This window comes from Teleopsis dalmanni, chromosome 1, assembly GCF_002237135.1.
Source record: "Teleopsis dalmanni isolate 2A chromosome 1, ASM223713v2, whole genome shotgun sequence".
In the NCBI taxonomy this organism is placed as follows: domain Eukaryota; kingdom Metazoa; phylum Arthropoda; class Insecta; order Diptera; family Diopsidae; genus Teleopsis; species Teleopsis dalmanni.
This window is the reverse complement of record NC_051846.1, coordinates 132,731,845-132,750,660: the sequence shown is the minus strand read 5'-3', so window position 1 is coordinate 132,750,660 and position 18,816 is coordinate 132,731,845. Positions and strand designations below refer to the sequence as shown.

The 18,816-nt window shown below is 35.8% G+C and overlaps 3 protein-coding genes across 3 annotated transcripts; 2 read left to right on the top strand and 1 right to left on the bottom strand.

The window, feature by feature from the left end:
• Positions 1-1,456: 1,456 nt before the first annotated feature.
• Positions 1,457-4,598, top strand: LOC119666179. The gene is made up of 4 exons (XM_038075462.1): positions 1,457-1,853; positions 2,103-3,259; positions 3,365-3,933; positions 3,995-4,598. The coding sequence occupies exons 1-4, from the start codon at positions 1,457-1,459 to the stop codon at positions 4,596-4,598; spliced, it is 2,727 nt and encodes a 908-aa protein (XP_037931390.1).
• A 170-nt stretch (positions 4,599-4,768) lies between these two features.
• LOC119666178 lies at positions 4,769-6,577 on the top strand. The gene has a single exon (XM_038075461.1). It carries the CDS (start codon positions 4,769-4,771, stop codon positions 6,575-6,577), a length of 1,809 nt encoding a protein of 602 aa, XP_037931389.1.
• Positions 6,578-13,525: 6,948 nt separating this feature from the next.
• LOC119666177 lies at positions 13,526-18,615 on the bottom strand. Its single transcript, XM_038075460.1, has 2 exons — positions 14,186-18,615; positions 13,526-14,123 (listed from the first exon to the last, which is right to left on the bottom strand). Exons 1-2 carry the CDS (start codon positions 18,613-18,615, stop codon positions 13,526-13,528), a joined length of 5,028 nt encoding a protein of 1,675 aa, XP_037931388.1.
• Positions 18,616-18,816: the final 201 nt, after the last annotated feature.

Sequence of the window (18,816 nt, the reverse complement as noted above, 5' to 3'; positions counted from 1 at the left end):
TAACCTGAAACTAACAAAAATATGAAAATTATCAAATGTCTTGAAAAACAATGAATATATGTATATTGTTTTATTATTTGAATTGTCTATTTATGGAAAATTTCTTAAGATGTTGACTATTCATGTTTTCAATATTAAAATTTTACTATAAATTTCACACAGCGTGCGAAAAGCACCCTCACTCTTCAAAAATTTTGCGTGAATGGCGACTCTTGCGTGTCATACATGTTCAAATTTGGTCGCTAGAAGAAATTTGAGCAAGAGAGAGCGCAAGTTGTGTGAGACACAAAAATGATAGTCTGCACTGCGCTTTAAGGGCCCCTTAGACAGCATCGCGCGTTGATCAAATTTTTCAACAATTTTTTAAACACGCCCCAGATAAAACAACAAATATACTCATCCCTTTATGCGCGTATATACACATGAGAATTTTTTCTCCTACTTTTCTCTTACTTTGTGAAATGCGAAATTTGTTTGTGTATTAGGTGTACTGGTATGAAATTAGCGTTTTTTGGTGAAAATAAAACACTAATTATTAATAGGAAAGTAAAAAACATTTTATTCAAAGTATTGGCCATTGCTTTCTACACATTTTGAACACCTTTCTGGCAATTTGTGGATACCACGCCAAAAAAATTGTTCGTCTTTTAAAGCAAACCAACCAGACACCCAATTTTCGACCTCCTCGTAGGAATCAAAGTGCTGCTCAGCCAATGCGTGTCCCATCGATGAAAACAAATGGTAGTCGGAAGGAGCCAAGTCTGGTGAATACGGCGGGTGGGGTAGCAGCTCCCAGTCAAGTGTTTTGATTGCATCCTGAACCCGTTTTGCTTTGTGTGCAGGTGCATTGTCATGGAGCAGAATTACTGTTGTAGGAAATCAAGAGAATCAAAAAAGCGCATCTCGCACGTAATGCGCTCTTGTACTTTTTGCAATTTCGCTTGGAGAGTAGTTGTGCTTAAGATCGCAGCATGATCAGATGTCAAATCGGTGGCGGTTGTTTTTCTCTTTGTATTTGTTATACATAGTTGCTTGTATTATTCAATAAATAAATTATTACGTTGAATTAATATTGAACTAAATTATTTGTTGTGCAAATAAATTATTATTTGAAGTTTATCGAACTAAATTATTCGTTGTGCAAATAAATTATTATTTGAAATTTATCGAACTTGGTTTGGTGCTTTGGTGGTCTGCAGATTCGTGCTGTGCGACCAACAATCTCCAACATTTTTGGCGACCGTGACAGGACGGGCGGCATCGAGAGCTGTCTTAATTGTTTATTTGGTTGAAAAAGCGGCACTTTGAACAGTTCGCTATTCGGACTTTGTACCCAAGCACATGTGCATTTGAGTGAAATTCGTATTCAGCGGTTTTTAAACACACTCGACTCAATTGCGTGCATATCATCACACTCTTTTGGAAATTAATTATACTTATTGTTTTACTTGCAAAAATGACTCGTCGAAAAAATGACTCAGTAACTGAGCAACTCTCTTCACTAAAACAAGAGCGAACATCAGTGGAACGAAACATGCTAAGCATAAAGGCGAAGGTAGAGAAGGAATTAGCGTTTGTGGATGTTAACATTTTAGAATGTCGACTGCAAATTTTGGAATCGTATTTTACAGAAGTTTGTCAAATACAAAATAAAATTGAACGAGCATGTCCGGATGATGATAGGCGTAGCAAATTAGAGGACATATATGTCAGCATAAAATCACTTATTGTGGCCGCAATCAACAATCAAAAAATAAGGCCGATACATGAATCAAGTGTATTGAATTCGTCGATTTTAAACAACTCCTCACATCATAGTCGTTTACCAGCATTGAAATTGCCAAGATTTGATGGTAAATACAGCGAATATAAACGTTTTTTCTCTGCGTTTACAAATTTAATTCACAACGACCCGTCGATAACAACAATTGATAAATTTAATTATCTTTTAAGTTGTCTTTCGGGTGCGGCGTTGAGCGTAGTACAACCATTTTAAATAACCGAGGAAAATTATACAAAGGCTCTAACGCAATTACAATTGAGATATGACAAAAAGGTCTTAATTTTTATGGAACATATTAATTCCCTTTTTTTTATTAAAGATATGACGAAGGGCGACTCAATCACACTCAGGCATATTGTAGATACAGTGTCTGCTTTATTCTGTTCACTTCTATCGTTGGGTTCGGAAGCAGACATTCTGAACGCCATAGTTATTCATTTAGTATTGTCTAAAGTGGATAACGAAACTAAAATTTTTTATGATTCTCAGCAAGATTTTGAGTCATTGCCATCTTGGGAAAGTTGCTACACACTTTTGAGTCGAAGATGTCAATTTCTGGAAAGCAATTCGAAAAGATGCAATAATGATAAAGTAAATGATACCAAAAATAATTCTTTTAACAGAAAATTGACCACATTTGTTAACACCAAAATCAATTGTATGAAGTGTAATGGAGGAGACCACAGCCTAGGATCATGTCCATCGTTTGTAAAACTGACTTTTAACGACAAATTCAAATTCGTAAAAGATCTTTCTGTTTGCTTAAATTGTCTACGCAAAGGGCACGTCGTTAAAAATTGTCAATCTACAGCTCGCTGTCGAATATGCAATGGTATGCATCATACGTGTTTGCATAAATTCAAACCCATCGAGCAAAATGTGAGACCAAATTTGTCAGACAGTCCACCTGGACAACTAAATTTTCCGCAATCTCCATCAATTTCTCTAGTATCGCGTACTAAACAACGATCATTGATTCCCACAGCTGTAGTACTTATTAAGGATAAATACGGTTTATACCAACCTATACGAGCATTACTGGACTCTTGTTCAGAGATAAGTTTTATCACTGAAAAGATGGCAAAGCAACTTCAATTACCATTTGAGCGAATAAACCAGGAAGTGTCAGGCATTGGTGATGTTAGAACACAAATTCGCCATTCAATAACTGCAACTATAAAATCTCGAATATCAAAATTTGAATGGTCATCGCAATTCGCTGTCACTAAACGTATCTCATTGAACCATCCAGAGCAGTTGATAGACACGACATCGTGGAATTTTCCTGAAGGCCTTGTTTTAGCTGATCCATTATTTTTTAAACCACAACACATTGACTTATTAATAAGTACGCAGGGATTTTTTGAATTAATATTAGATGGGAAAATTTCGTTAGGCACCAGCCTTCCATGTTTATTAAATACCGAATTAGGGTGGATCATCGGAGGACAATATAAAAATACGCCTACTGTCCGGGCACTCACTTGTAACTACATTCAGTCGTCTAATATAGACTCAATGTTACAAAAATTTTGGAAAATTGAAGAATTAGAAAGCGATCAAAAAATTAATTACTCTAAGGAGGAGTTGGATTGTGAGAAACATTTTGTAGAAAATACCACAATTATAAGCAATGGTCAAATACAAGTTCGATTACCATTTAAAGAGTCTCCAGAAGTCTTAGGTGAATCATTTGAAATGGCGAAACGAAGATTCCTTTCACTTGAGCGTCGATTAGAGCGTCAGCAGACTCTCAAAGAGGATTATGTTAAGTTCATGCAAGAATATTTGATGTTAGGTCATATGAGTCGTGTCAATATCACACCGCACTATATAATACCTCATCATTGCATATTGCGGCCTCAAAGTATCACAACAAAATTGCGCGTCGTATTTGATGCATCTGCACGCACATCATCGGGTCGATCACTTAATGAAATCTTAATGGTGGGACCTACAATTCAGCAGGATCTTATTTTGACATTATTGACATTTCGTTTATATCGCTATGCACTGACTGCGGATATATCAAAAATGTATCGACAGTTTGTAGTTGATCCAAGAGATCGCAATTTTCAATTAGTTATTTGGAGAAATACTGTTAATGAACCTCTGCAACTTTTTCAGCTCAACACAGTAACTTACGGAATGTCAGCAGCACTATTTCTGGCCATCAGAAGCCTGACTTACCTTGCAAATGCGTATCAAAAGGAGATGCCAATTGGAGCTTCAGTATGTTGATGACTTGCTAACGGGAGCAGACACAGCTAAAGAGCTTTGCATCAAAGTATCACAAGTGAATAAAATAGCAGCAAGTGCAGGATTACAATTGGCAAAATGGACCTCCAACCACAAAAATTGGGTAAACTCAAGTGACGAATACCAAATTCTTTTAAATGAAGATGATATTACCAAAACTCTCGGTTTGGCGTGGAGGCCATCAGATGACGTTTTTTGCTTTCAATATAAGCAACAAGAGTCAAAGGCTGCGACCAAACGTACTATTTTATCAGTTGTTGCTCGAATTTTTGATCTTTTAGGACTATTGAGTCCTATTGTTATACGGTGTAAAATCTTAATACAGGAATTATGGATTCATCAACTGGGTTGGGATGATCCATTGCCTTCACTTCTAAACCAATCATGGATACAAATTCAATCTGATTTGGAATATCTTAACCACATTGAAGTGCCAAGATATGTTTTAACACCATCAGCTTGCTACAGTCAGGTACACGGATTGCTTCCCAACGAGCATTCGGATGTTGTATATATATTCGGTCAAAGCATAATGGCTTTTACAAATCGTTGTTGATATCGAAATCAAAGGTGGCGCCGATAAAAGCAGTATCGCTGCCTCGTTTAGAATTATGCGCTGCCGTACTTCTTTGTAAAACTTGGAACAAAATAAAACCCAAAGTATTACCATTTATTAATGAAATCTTTTTTTGGACAGATTCTAAAATTGTGTTACATTGGATGAAGATGCATTCGTCAACTTTAAATTGTTTTGTAGCTAACCGTGTTTCTGAACTGCAGGACTATTCGCGTGGCATTAGGTGGAGTCACGTCCCAAGTAAGCAAAACCCAGCTGATATAGTATCTCGAGGCTGTCGAGCAAGCGAGCTGAAGGATTCGATTTGGTTTTGTGGACCAAAGTTTTTGTCGCTTCAATTAGCAGAATGGCCAAAAGAAACATCAAAAACTGAATTTCTCGCAAAGGACCTTGAACAACGAAAACCTACAGTCTTGAAATGTAGCAACAATGGTATCGATGAACATATATTCAATAAAATTATTGACGATTTTTCCTCATTTCGTCGTATTGTTCGAATAATATCATATATCTTTCGAGTCTTTAACAAAGTACCAATAAACAAAAATCAAACCGTATACGACGTGAGTCCAATTACAGTGCGTGAATTTCAAGAATCATTTTGGCGTATTATATCACACCTTCAACATTGTACATATCGCAGTGTAATATTATCACTTCAATCGGGTAAAATCTTGAATCCAGACTTGCAAAAACTAAACCTCTTTTTGGATAAAACGGTCACTACAAGCGGAACATTTAATATAATTCGAGTAGGAGGACGATTGACCAATGCACCAATAGGCTTTGATGCAAAATTTCCAGCTTTATTGCCACGTGATCATCGGTTTGCTCAAATTTTTGTGGAATACTTACATCGTAAACACATGCACGTTGGTCCTAAGGTTTTAATTAGTCTAATACGCTCTCAAGTATGGATAATTAATGCTCGGGAAGTAGCTCGAAAGGTAGTGCGTAACTGCGTTCACTGTTTCCACTATAAACCGAAGCTGTTACAACAAATCATGGGTTCGCTGCCAGCTGATCGATTAGTTGCAAACCGACCATTTCTAATATCAGGAGTTGATTTATGTGGACCATTTTATACCACATATCGTATTCGTAGTAAAGTTCCATATAAAACTTATATTGCAATTTTTGTCTGCTTTTCATCAAAAGCAGTTCACACTGAATTAATATCAGATTTATCCACTAATAATTTCATTCTAGGCCTAAAAAGATTCATATCACGTCGTGGACTGCCGCAGCGCATTTATTGTGACAATGCAACAAATTTCACTGGCGCGCAGACACTACTAAATAAATTTAAAGAACAATTTTTCAGTCAGCAAGGGCTTAGAGAAATGCAAGAGTACAGCAACAATACTGGATTTGAGTTTAAGTTCATTCCGCCAAGAGCACCTCATTTTGGTGGACTTTGGGAGGCGTCGGTGAAATCTCTCAAAACATTATTATTAAAAAATTTGGCACAATCTAGCCTAACTTACGAAGAATTACAAACCGTGATTATTGAAGCTGAAGCGATTTTAAATTCCCGGCCGATAATTCCATTATCAGACGATCCGAACGATGGTGAGGCTTTAACGCCTGCACACTTATTAATAGGCTCTTCGTTAATTACAATTCCTGAAAGGAATTATACAATAAGCAACATATCATATTTATCTCGTTGGCAACGTGTTACGTACTTAAAACAGCAATTTTGGGAAATGTGGCGGCGTGACTATTTACACACTTTGCAGCTTAGATCTAAATGGCTTAAACCTGAAACTAATATCACTGTTGGTCGTTTGGTAATTATTCACAATGACAATCTTCCTTCACAACACTGGCAACTGGGCAGGATTGTGGAAACTATAACAGGTAAAGATGGAAGAATTCGCGCAGTAGATATTCGCACTAACCAGGGTGTGCTTCGGCGGCCTATCCACAAAATTGCACCACTCCCTATCGATTAAACGTTTTGAAAGGGTCCTTTCAACGGGCGGAGCATGTTGTAGGAAATCAAGAGAATCAACAGAGCGCATCGCGCTCGTAATGCGCTCTTGTACTTTTTGCAATTTCGCTTGGAGAGTAGTTGTGCTTAAGATCGCAGCATGATCAGATGTCAAATCGGTGGCGGTTGTTTTTCTCTTTGTATTTGTTATACATAGTTGCTTGTATTATTCAATAAATAAATTATTACGTTGAATTAATATTGAACTAAATTATTTGTTGTGCAAATAAATTATTATTTGAAGTTTATGGAACTAAATTATTCGTTGTGCAAATAAATTATTATTTGAAATTTATCGAACTTGGTTTGGTGCTTTGGTGGTCTGCAGATTCGTGCTGTGCGACCAACAATCTCCAACAATTACCTTACCGTGTCTTCTGGCCCATTCTGGTCGTTTCTCGAGCAATGCATGGTTCAAATTTATCATTTGTTGTTCATAGCGACCAGCATTGACGGTTTCACCAGGTTTTAGGAGCTCGTGGTACACCACACCTTTCTGGTCCCACCAAACACACAGCATTGTCTTCTTGCCGAATCGATCTGGTTTTGCAGTCGATGTTGATGGTTGTCCCGGATTAACCCATGATTTTTTCTGTTTAGGATTCTTAAAATAAATCCATTTTTCATCGCCAGTAACAATCCGATGCAAAACCGATTTTTTTTCGTGTCTTTGAAGCAAAATTTCACAAGTGTTTTTTCGGTTTTCCATCTTTCTTTCATTCAATTCATATCGCACCCATTTTCCACACTTTTGGATCTTTCCCATAGCTTTTAAACGGTCAGATATTGTTTGTTGTGCAACATTTAACATTTCTGCCATTTGCTTTTGACCCAAAGTGTCATCTCCATCCAATATCGTTTGCAATTCGGCGTCTTCAAACTTTTTTGGCGGTCTTCCAAGTTCTTCATTTCTCACATCAAAATCATTATTTCTGAACCGTTGAAACCATCTTTTGCATGTTGCTTCTGATAGAGCATGATCACCATATGCCTCGACAAGCATTCGATGCGACTCTGCACCACTTTTCTTCAAATGAAAATAAAAAATGAATGCTTTCCGCAAATCATCATTTTCTGGTACAAAATTCGACATTTTTAACACGATGAAAAAATATGATGTTACCTGTTCAATGACTTGACGTATACTAAATATATTTCACACATGTCATAGCAAACAAACAAAAAGAAATAAAGGCTCGTTCACAACAAATGTTCCCTGTCGGGACATTTGTATCTTTACGCTCACTTCATACCGGTAATAGTAACATTTGAAATTTTAAGAAATGCGTTGACGAAAATCAAAAAATTTTGATATTTCTTCAAACATTCTTGCGTTTTTGCATATACAGTCGGATTTAGTCGGCATGCAAAATTTTATTTATTTTGAGAAATGGAAGCGTAAACATCGTTTAAATGCAAGCATGATTTGTCGTTAACATGCGATGCTTTGGAAATATGAATGAATTGTATCTTTTATTTTAAATATTTGTATTTTCTACCTAGGTAAAATTTTTCAATTTCCAAAACATGTTATTAAGAAGAAATAAAATATTAATAACCTTAGGCTGACAAAAATATATAAATAACCAAACATTAAATTACAATGAATATTTTATTTTAAATATTAATTGCATTGTGCACCTACGGAAATTTTGTTATTAAAATATACCAAAAAAAAAAAAAAAATTAAATTAAATAAAATATAATATATATAAAAATAAAGATATAAATTGAAATTATAAAAATAAATATAAATATATAAATTAAAATTATAAATTAAATGTAAAACATCATTTTTCGTAAGGAAATTACGCATAGCAATCGCTGTTGACACTTCAACGATTGCTTTAATACTGATGAGTGAACAAATTTTGCATTGTTTGCTGGAGGCGTATTTAAAAAATTCTTGTAAAATTTGATGTGTAATGGCGGGAGAAGACTTTTTGCGTTGTCAACGCGCGATGCTGTCTAAGGGCCAGAGGTTTTAGTGTGTTCCAAGCATTTATATTATTTTTTCTAAAATATTGGTTAAATCAATGACCCAAAAATTGTTTAATTGGCACACGCAGTGCCATTAAATAAAAAAAAATTATGTTCTGTTTGTTAAAATATAATTTTTATATTTTCTGAATATAATGCCGAAGTATAGGGCATATTGCGGTCAATCTGTATGGTCATCTTAATTATTTATTCTATATGTCCTACAACTATTCTAACGACAGTACAATATATTTATAAATATAATTGCATACTGGAATTCAATATATGTTTCTGAATATATATATCTAAATATATTTATTTATTTCTTTTATTCAGGGTTTGAATTGCTTTCTGAGAATTAGCAAAAGCGACCATATTTTGACTAATGCGTAAATATTGGCCAGTCAACTTTTGTCAAACGACTAATTGCTAATGCATTGCATAACTTTATATACCGTGGCTGCACAAGACTGCACAAGACCCGTCTTGTGCTTCAGATCGTTATCCTGGTAAAAACAGAAATTGTTAATTATGCCTAAATATTCGGCACTTTTATGCAAATTTTGTTTTAATATATTAGGATACACTTCTTTATCCATTGTTGATTCTATAAATTGCTGATTTACACCCCAATACTATCACATGCCTGCCGACGGTTTCGCATGCAGTTTACCAAACACCACCTGTACAAGAATAGTTCTTTCTGAAACGCAGTATTTTTTGTCAATTAGAGTAAATTTAATCTCTACGCTTCAGATGGTAAATCATATGTGAAATACTATTAAAAATACGCCAAATATATCACATACTAAGCTCGAAAAAGAAAATTTATATGGCACAGTTAAACACGGTGGGAAGCATGTGATACTATTGGGGTGTAAATCAGCGGCAGGAGTAGGTAATCTACAATTTATAGAATCAACAATGGATAAAGAAGTGTTTCTTAATATTTTAGAGCAAAATTTGCATAAAAGTGCCGAATATTTAGGCATATTTAACAATTTCTGTTTTTACCAGGATAACGATTTGAAGCACAAGACGGGTCTTGTGCAGACTTGGCTTGTTGGGAATTGTCCACACATCATCCAAACACCTCCCCAATCACCTGACTTTAGTGTCATAGCAAATTTATGGCATATTCTGGAAACTAACATAAGAAAACATAACATTTATAGCAAGGAAAGTATGAAAGCTGCTTTAAAATAGGAATGGCAAAAAATATCAGTGGAATATACTCAAAAATTAGTTATTTCAATGCGTTCAAGGTTGGAGGCAGTAATTAAACAAAAGAACTATCCCACTAAATACTAAAATTCACTTTTTTATGCCAAAAATTATTAATTTTCTAAAAAAAAATGTATTGCAGGAAATAAGCTGTGAGGTCAGAATTTGGTGTGTGTTTGTTTTTGTTCACTTAACTTCTTGAATATTGATATTTTTGCTAAATTTTTTTTTTGTTTTATAATAAAAACTAAACATTCTTTAAAGTTGCATATTTAAAATTTTTTATTTTGAACAAAATTTTGGATTTTCACGACTAAATCTACAAAAATATTGCTTGCACGAAATAAGCTGTGAGCCACGGTATATAAAGTTAAAATCTTCAATCCCGTTTCGTGCACACACATTTGCATTGTGTACGTTTTGTTGTTGCATTTGCATTTTACTTACTTTATTTTCATAGTCAAAAATAATTTCTAGAAATTAGCAACAGCAATTCAAACCCTGATCTAAATATGTTATTGAAGTACACATATTTGTAAATTGCGTACATTATATAACGAAATTCAAACTTATATGACATTAATATAGGTATATTACTTATTTGCTATTGCATGTAGCAAAAATTCACATATTTATGCAAACAAATCAAAAGTGTTTACTAACAGGCAACTGATGAGTTGCTTAGTAGTTGATTACAATAAAAATTTGCATACAAAAATTAAACTAAGCAGAAAATCTACTATTTCGGAGATTCTCAGATTAGTGAAAATTTGATTAATAGTGCTGCCAGTACCAAGCGTCGGCGGTATGAGCATAGGGTTTCTTAAAAAGAAAATGCAAAAATAATAACATAAATTAATAAATAAAATTCAGTAAAAGTATAATTTTTAAAGGGATAAAATATAATTAAAAAGTATAAAATTGAATATTCTACTTCTTTATATACCTATGACACGTTTGCAATTTTAGTTATATGATAAATTATATGATAAATTATATGATAAATTTAAATGATATTAAAATTTACGAATATTGATACGAGTGCTGCCAAGGCATTTGCACACAACAAACTAATCAGATTACCCATTTTGGGTCGTTCAAGCAACTGATTAACATCAAAATGCTAAATTTTTTTTATATGAAGTTTTTGAATCAACTAAGTAACTAATCAGTTGCCTGAATACTCCTAATATATTTTACTTATTTTTAGAAAAAAAAACTAAGTGTGTAGCCTCGCTCACTTCAAGAAATATAAATGAATAAAATTTATACTGTTGGAAAGGTGAAGACGTGCACATTATTTTTTCGCTTGCACGTTAGCGGGAACACAGATAAAAATGCGTCAACCTAAATTTAGCGACTACAACAACAAAATACATGTGTTTTTCAATGTAATTGTTTTTGTAGCAAATTGTGTATCATTTACAATAGATATGTGTCTGCGACTTTTTTCCACTTTTAATTGTTTTTGGACGTTGCGTGTTGCAATACTGAATTCTGTTACAATTACATTTTTAATGCACATTAAATTTTAAGTATTGTTAGTGAAAAATAAAATAAAAATAAAATAAACACATTGAAGTGGAAATAACCTTTAATATTATTCGTTTTATTTTGGGGAGTTTGAAATTTTTAGATTAATTTCAAGTGTATTGTGTGATAGTCAATTTTTTGACAAATTTTTTTCCAAGGTCAATTTTATGTAGTTGGTAGAATCGACAATATCAACAACAACAACGAAATAATAAGTGTTAGAATTTGTTCCCGGTTTCTTTGCATGCGGTTGGTTTGTTGCAACTTTTAACGAAAATTGGATTAACAACGTTTGTTTTATTTTGGTGAGTTTTCTTTACTTTCAATTTGTGAACAAAATTGTGAACAAAATTTGTATGTACGGTAGCCGATATTTAGTGCTAATCAGTCATTCATTCAATTAATGAAATATTTTTTGGAAGTGTAGTGTCGTCCATGCGCACACATACATCTATTTTATCAATATGCAATCGAGTAGAACACGAAATGTAATTATTACTACAAATATAAATTTAATTGAAATTGATGATAATGTTGATAATAATTCAGTTCCTTTGCGAAGTTCGTTGAAATGTGCATTGGTTGAAATACCGCCTAATTTTGATCCCTTTCCTATTAGTTCTATGAATTTGGTTTGTAGGCATTGTTTAGCTAAGCATTTTGCTTCAGAGAATACAATGTGTGAACGAAATTCCTGCACAATGTGTTCTCATAAGGGTAATGGACATCACCCACAAAATGATTTTTTTAATTCATTGTATGACGGTTTCACATCAAATGATAAAAATATAAAGAAAACGTCCAAAAATTATTTTGACAATATTCAAAGCTACAATTCGGCCTATGCTATAGTCAGTTCGGAAGTTAATATTTCTGACATAGTTTCAAGAGGAATTTATCATTTCAAAATTCATAACACATTTTATCACAGAGCAGCATACGGTCGTACGCCAAATTATGCTCCGTTGTATTCTTACGATGTCTGGTTCGAACAGTTACGATACTGTTCAATATAGAAAGCGAGAGCAATGAAATAAAACTTGCGATACTGTTTCGTTGAGACAAATTTCTGTTGAATTGTATAGAATTAATCCATTTATTCGTTCATTTCGTACAATGAAGGAACATTGCTATAGAGTATGCAATGCACAGAGAGTGATTTATATGGCAATTACCGTCAATCGTGATACAGATATACGAAGATATAATGATGCAACTCGAATGATATTGCGGTTATATTTACGACTGTAAATGATGAACCACCCTTTGAGAGAAATATGATATATGTTCACAAAAAAGATATTTTGGTGTTTTGCCTTGCGGTTCGCCAAGGCTTGTTCACTAGTTTAAGAAAAACTATTCAAAATAATTAGTTCGACTTTATTTCTTAATTTTACTTTACTTTAATTAATAATTGAAAAAACATTTTTTAAGAAGCACGCACGTTCGTTCGACAACTGCTCTTTTCGTGTCTATTTTTGACATTCGCAGTCACTATGTTTTGGGTGACCACATGTTGATTTATTTTAAAGGTGACCAGTTATGCGTTTAAGTGGTTTAACATCCTGGCCCCATTGAATCATCTTGAATCATCAATCATTCAACATCGGTAATAACGCCAACTTCGCAATGGGTCGAGTAAATATGGTTTCAGGCGTCTTAACTTCGGCTACTCTGACCTTGCCATCTGAAAAAATACAAGAGTTTTTGTATTTATTGAAGTTATGAAAAAAATGAAATTTACAACGAAAGTATTTTATTCAGAATAATTACACTTTATTTAAGAAATTAAAATTTTAATAAATCCGAAAATTGAAAATAAAACGCGTGCTGTTCACTTGGGACTTGAAATGCAAGAGAGAGAATCAAAAAACCCAGTTCAGTCTGGAAGCTAAAAAACTGTATAAAATTAAAGTTGTTGTTTTTTTAAGATTACCGTATGTAATGTGCAAGGTTGACGAAAGTCAACATTGGGTTGCATATTGACAATAAAAATGAGCAGCACGCGTTTTATTTTAACTACTTTAAACAAAAAATGCAATATAAAATATAAACATTCAACACCGGCCGCGTTGAAGCACGATCATGTGTTCAATTTTCTGGCAGCATCGCTAATTTGTGAACTGGACGCCTCAGAATTCCGTTGCTGGTATTGACGTCAACGACCCTGACCTTATTGTCGCGACCTGTAGTTACGGCTTCCACCCTTCCGAGCTTCCACTGGTGAGAGGGAAGGTTGTCTTCTTGGACGACGACTAGTCGGCCGACTGCGAGATTCGGCTGCTCGAACACCCACTTGTTCTTGGGCTGCAGCTGTAGGATGTAATCTTTCGACCAGGCCTGCCAAAACCTCCGTTTGAGCTCGCATAACAGACGCCAACGTTTCAAAGTGGTCAATTTGTTGTCGGAGACGCCTTGCGCGGATTCTTGCGGCAGCGTGTGGAGAGTACCTCCTATCAACAGGTGTGCTGGTGTTAGCGCCTCTTTGTCGTTCGGGTCTTGACTCAATGGACTGAGTGGCCGAGAATTTAGCAGGGCTTCTACCTCTACGAGCACTGTTTGCAGTTCTTCGCTGGTAAGAAGCGCACTGTTGGTTGTTCGTTGTATGTGGTGTTTTGCCGACTTTACCGCCGCTTCCCATAATCCTCCGAAATGAGGTGCCCTGGGTGGTATGAAGACAAACTCTATGCCCTTTTGTGCAGCATAGTATGCCAGATCGTCCTTGTGCTCTCGAAACGCCTCTATCAGCTCTCTCAGCTTGCGATCGGCACCTACAAAATTTGTCGCATTGTCGCAATAGATTTTTTCTGGGAGTCCTCGTCTTCCGGCAAACCTTTTAAGACAAAAAATAAAACAGTTAGTTGTCAGATCTGTTACAAGTTCTAAATGTATAGCCTTTGACGTGAAACAAACAAACACTGCGATATACATTTTAACTGGTGGTCGACCACGAATTTTCAAAGTGGTGTATACAGGCCCACAAAAATCGACACCGCTAATTAAAAAGGGTCGTAGTGCCTTTAACCGATCTGCAGGTAAGTTTCCCATTACTTGGGTCAACAGCTTAGGTTTGTATCGAAAACAATGTATGCATGCTCTTACGGTTTTACTGCATGCCTTGCTTGAATTTATGACCCAAATTTTTTCACGAAGCAGCACTTCTAAGGCTTTTGGACCAGCATGACAATTGGTTGTATGGAGAAATCGTAAATAAATCTCGACAAAATGCAATTTTTTAGGTAACAGCAAGGGAAATTTTGAATCATAAGACAGTGGTGCGTTTAGTAGACGACCTCCTACACGAAGCAAATTGCATGTTCGAGAACCATCTTGGACTGTATGAATGAATGGAGTTAGTTTTTGAATGCTGACTGGTAATTTATGCGACTTCTTCATTTTTTCGATTTCTTCCTTGAATTCGTGATTTTGAATAAATTCAACGATTTTCAAGAATGCCCAATTAAGCTCCTTTGATGTCGGAATAAGAGCGTTGGCTCTCTCATTTTTCTTAGTGATAAAACGTAGAATGTACGCGAAAATTCTCAGCAGTCTTGGGTAAGATGATTGGCTACAGATTAGTTTTGAAATGACATTAGGTTCAATTTCAACTGCTAAAAGTCCGACCTTGACCTTTCGTTTCTCTAAACTTTTCTCATCTGTTGATAGTGGAAAATGACTATTTTTTGGCCAGTTAGTGGCATCTTGAAGCAAATATGATGGGCCACGAAACCAAATTGAGTGAATCAACTCATCTACATCACATCCTCTGGAGACTAAGTCTGCAGGATTTAGCTTTGATGGAACGTGTCTCCAAAGAACTTCGCTCGTCCATTCTTGGATCTCTGCCACTCTGTTTGCTACAACTGTTGCTAAAGTAGATGGGTGAGTTTTAATCCAATGAAGTGTAATTTCAGAGTCCGTCCAAAAATAAACATCCCCGATTTCGCAAGTAATCAACGGCTGAATTCGAGACCATAGTTTAGCCAATAAATGAGCGGCACACAGCTCTAATCTGGGTAATGATTTTGTGCTTAAAGGAGCAACCTTAGATTTGGCAGTTAACAATTCAGAATGAATCCCATTCGAATCATGAATTCGGACGTAGATGCAACAGCCGTACGCTCTCATTGACGCATCGGCGAAACCGTGAATATCGCATTTTATATTTGAATGAATATGAACATACCGCGGAATGGAAATAGAGTCCATCTGAGTCAGGTTGCTTTTAAATGCTTGCCAGCTAGAATCGAGATGCATAGGAATTGACTCATCCCAGTCAAGCTTCTGAAGCCAAAGTTCTTGCAATAAAATTTTTGCCTTAGTCACTATTGGGCATACTAGTCCGAGGGGATCGAAGAGTCGAGCTGATACTGATAGTATGTTTCTTTTTGTTGCTCGCAAGTCATGAAACTTTTCGTCTACATGGAACTTAAGCGTATCATTCTGGGGAATCCAGTGTATACCTAGCGCCTTTGTGGAATCAGTATTATTAACATTTAGAAAGAAGTCTGACGAGTCATACGTTTTATGGTTTGAAAACCATTTCGCTAATTTAAGTCCAGCCGCATCAAGAATTTCAGTACATTGGGTACGAATTGTTTCCAGTTCCTTCAGACTGTCAGCTCCAGTCAATAGGTCATCGACATAGAAGTCATGTCGGATAACCCTTGCTCCAACTGAATGAGAATTCTTGTACAGGTCACTTAAGTAGTTTAGGCAACGTGTTGCCAAGAAAGGAGCAGGTGAAGTACCATATGTCACTGTGTTCAGTTTATAAACGCTAATCTGATCCGTAGGTTTTTCCCTCCAGAGAATAAGCTGAAAATTGCGATCTGCCTCGTCAATTTCGATTTGACGGTACATTTTTGTAATGTCAGCAGTCATCGCGTATTTGTGCATACGAAAGCGAAGTAGGATTGAATACAATTCTTCTTGTACCGTTGGACCAACCATTAAAATGTCGTTCAACGACACTTGTGAAGATGTTCGGCATGAAGCATCGAACACGACGCGAAGTTTTGTCGAGGTACTCTGAGGTCGCAACACACACTGATGCGGTATATAGTAATGAGGTGTCGAAGAAAAGTTGTCAGTAGTTAATGTCATGTGACCTAAGTCACGATACTCTGCCATAAACTCCATATACAGCTTCTGAAGCATACAGTCTTTCGACAACCTGCGTTCCAGTGAGAGAAAACGATTTTTTGCTGTTTCATATGACTGACCTAGAAGGTTGGGGTTGGACTTGAAAGGAAGCTGCACCTTAAGCCTCCCTGAAGGTAAGCGTAAAATTGTGTTGAGAAACTTGGTCTCACAGTGTTGTTGTTCTATTGTGTATTTTTTGACAGTGAGCTCCTTGGGAATTTCTTCCAATTCCCAGAATTTTTTCACAAGAGAGTTTAAGCAGAAATCACCTGTTGACTCTGCTTCTTGAAGGCGTATTAAATTGCATATCTTAGATACATTACTTGGGACATCTTTATATTTTCCTGATACAATCCATCCAAGTAAAGTTTTTTGGAGAATTGGAAGATTAGTACCTTGTTTTATTTGTCCAATCGACAACAGTTCGAAAAAGCTTTCGGCACCAAGTAGAAGATCTATCTTTTGCGGTTTGTGAAAGTGCGGATCAGCAAGTGAAAGATTAGAAGGAACATTCCAATTACTCATTGACACAAATTTGTCGGGTTGGTAAGTGGAGATTGAAGGCATTACCCAAAAATCAGTAGAAAACTCATAAGAGTTAATACGTGATCTCACAGTGGCATGTAATTTTTGCCGTACTGTGGAGTTTGTTTCACCAATGCCAATCAGGTTTAGAGTTTTCGCTTCTTTTTTTAGTTGCAGTCGTTGTGCAAGTTCCTCGGTTATAAGGTTGACTTGAGAACCGGAATCGAGCAGTGCTCTGGCCAGCTGATACTCTCCAGATTTTCCTTGAATGGTTATGACTGCAGTGGCTAGAATAATTTGATCGTCATTCGATGAGCTATGATTCACAGAGGCACGAGAAATAATAGGTTGTTCTGGATTATAAGATAAACCTGTTTGAGGAGTGTTAGTAGAATATTGGTGTAAAAGAGTATGGTGCGACCGATTACACACTCTGCAGCGTGACGCCTTGCATCTAGATACCGTGTGCCCTTTCTTGAGACAATTTATACATGCCGAAGATGATTTAATGAAATTGAACCGTTCAGTAACTGAGAGGGCAGCAAAGGCGGAGCATGAATTTATTACATGTTCCTTCGCATTACAGAACAAACATCTACTTTCCTCTTGCGAACTATTTTTCTTGCACATAAGTGACGATTTTACATTCTTACCTTGCCAGTTGTCTTGTTTTGGCCTGTTCGATCGAGACCTTGACGTAGAAGCTTCGTCAGCAGAAATGTGTTGGTATCGCTTATTTAATGCAGTCTCGCAATCAGACCAGAGCGGCAGCTTATTGTAATCTAATTGCTCCTCCCATTTAGATTTCGTGGCGGCATCGACTCTTGACATGACTAAATGAATAAGAATCGCATTTGAAATGTTCTTATCATCTCCTATTGACAATAGGGACTCATATATGGCAGAAACAGTATCTATGATATTGCGTAATGCAGAAGCAGATGGCTTGTTCATTTCTGGCAGTTCAAAAAGCTGCGAGATACTATCGAAAAAGATTAGACAAGTGTTATCGTAAACTCTTTTTAAACTAGCTAATGCCTTCGAGTAATTAGTTTCAGTGAGTTGAAATGCCTTAACTGTACCAAGAGCTTCGTCAGACAAACACGAAATGAGATGATTGAATTTTTCAATATCACTTAGCGACTGATCATTGTGCACTAAGCTTTCAAAAAGGCTTATGAAGTTTTTGTACTCAGAATGTTTCCCACTAAATTTAGGTAAACGCATACTTGGCAGCCTGGAACGATGATTGCTGCATTCATGCGAAGTATCAGGGATACTAGACTTGCGGTTTTTACCTAACGCCTGTAGAAACAATGATTTCGAAGCAACGCAGATTTCTTCTAGATCTGGCCGAAATACATCAAACTCGTTGATACACTCTATTTTTTGTTGGCAAGTCATGGCCTGTTTAATGTATGAATTGAGAATGTCCAACCTACATTCCAGTTCTACAGGGTTTAAATCAACAGTTTTTTCAGAAATTACTTTTTTAATACGCAAGATACTGGCCACTACAGTTTCTCGCTGCTGGAGTAGTTTATCCAATTCTTCATTTTTTTGTGGGGATGATGCTCGCTTTTTTGTTGACATAGTGAACACAATTTACTAAATTTTTTAAGAGAGAAGGCAATGCAGCGCAAAGAACGATAAGAGTATTTGAATACTGTTGAGCGACGGTTGTAAGTAAATTCCAACAAAGTAAACGCGAGAAATTAGCGAAACGAAAGATGCACTCACTTTGTTTATAGAATAATAAAAAACGATAAATAATCAATATTGTGATTATGGGTA

Bases quoted from the DNA above. Each gene is read 5' to 3' on its own strand.
- LOC119666179 (XM_038075462.1), top strand. From the start codon at position 1,457: ATGACTCGTCGAAAAAATGACTCAGTAACTGAGCAACTCTCTTCACTA. The intron at 1,854-2,102 runs GTAAATACAGCG...TTTTTATTAAAG, and splicing joins GAAATTGCCAAGATTTGATG to ATATGACGAAGGGCGACTCA. The intron at 3,260-3,364 runs GCACTCACTTGT...AATTACTCTAAG, and splicing joins AAAATACGCCTACTGTCCGG to GAGGAGTTGGATTGTGAGAA.
- LOC119666178 (XM_038075461.1), top strand. From the start codon at position 4,769: ATGCATTCGTCAACTTTAAATTGTTTTGTAGCTAACCGTGTTTCTGAA.
- LOC119666177 (XM_038075460.1), bottom strand. From the start codon at position 18,615: ATGTCAACAAAAAAGCGAGCATCATCCCCACAAAAAAATGAAGAATTG. The intron at 14,124-14,185 runs GTTTGCCGGAAG...CAAATTTTGTAG, and splicing joins TTTATTTTTTGTCTTAAAAG to GTGCCGATCGCAAGCTGAGA.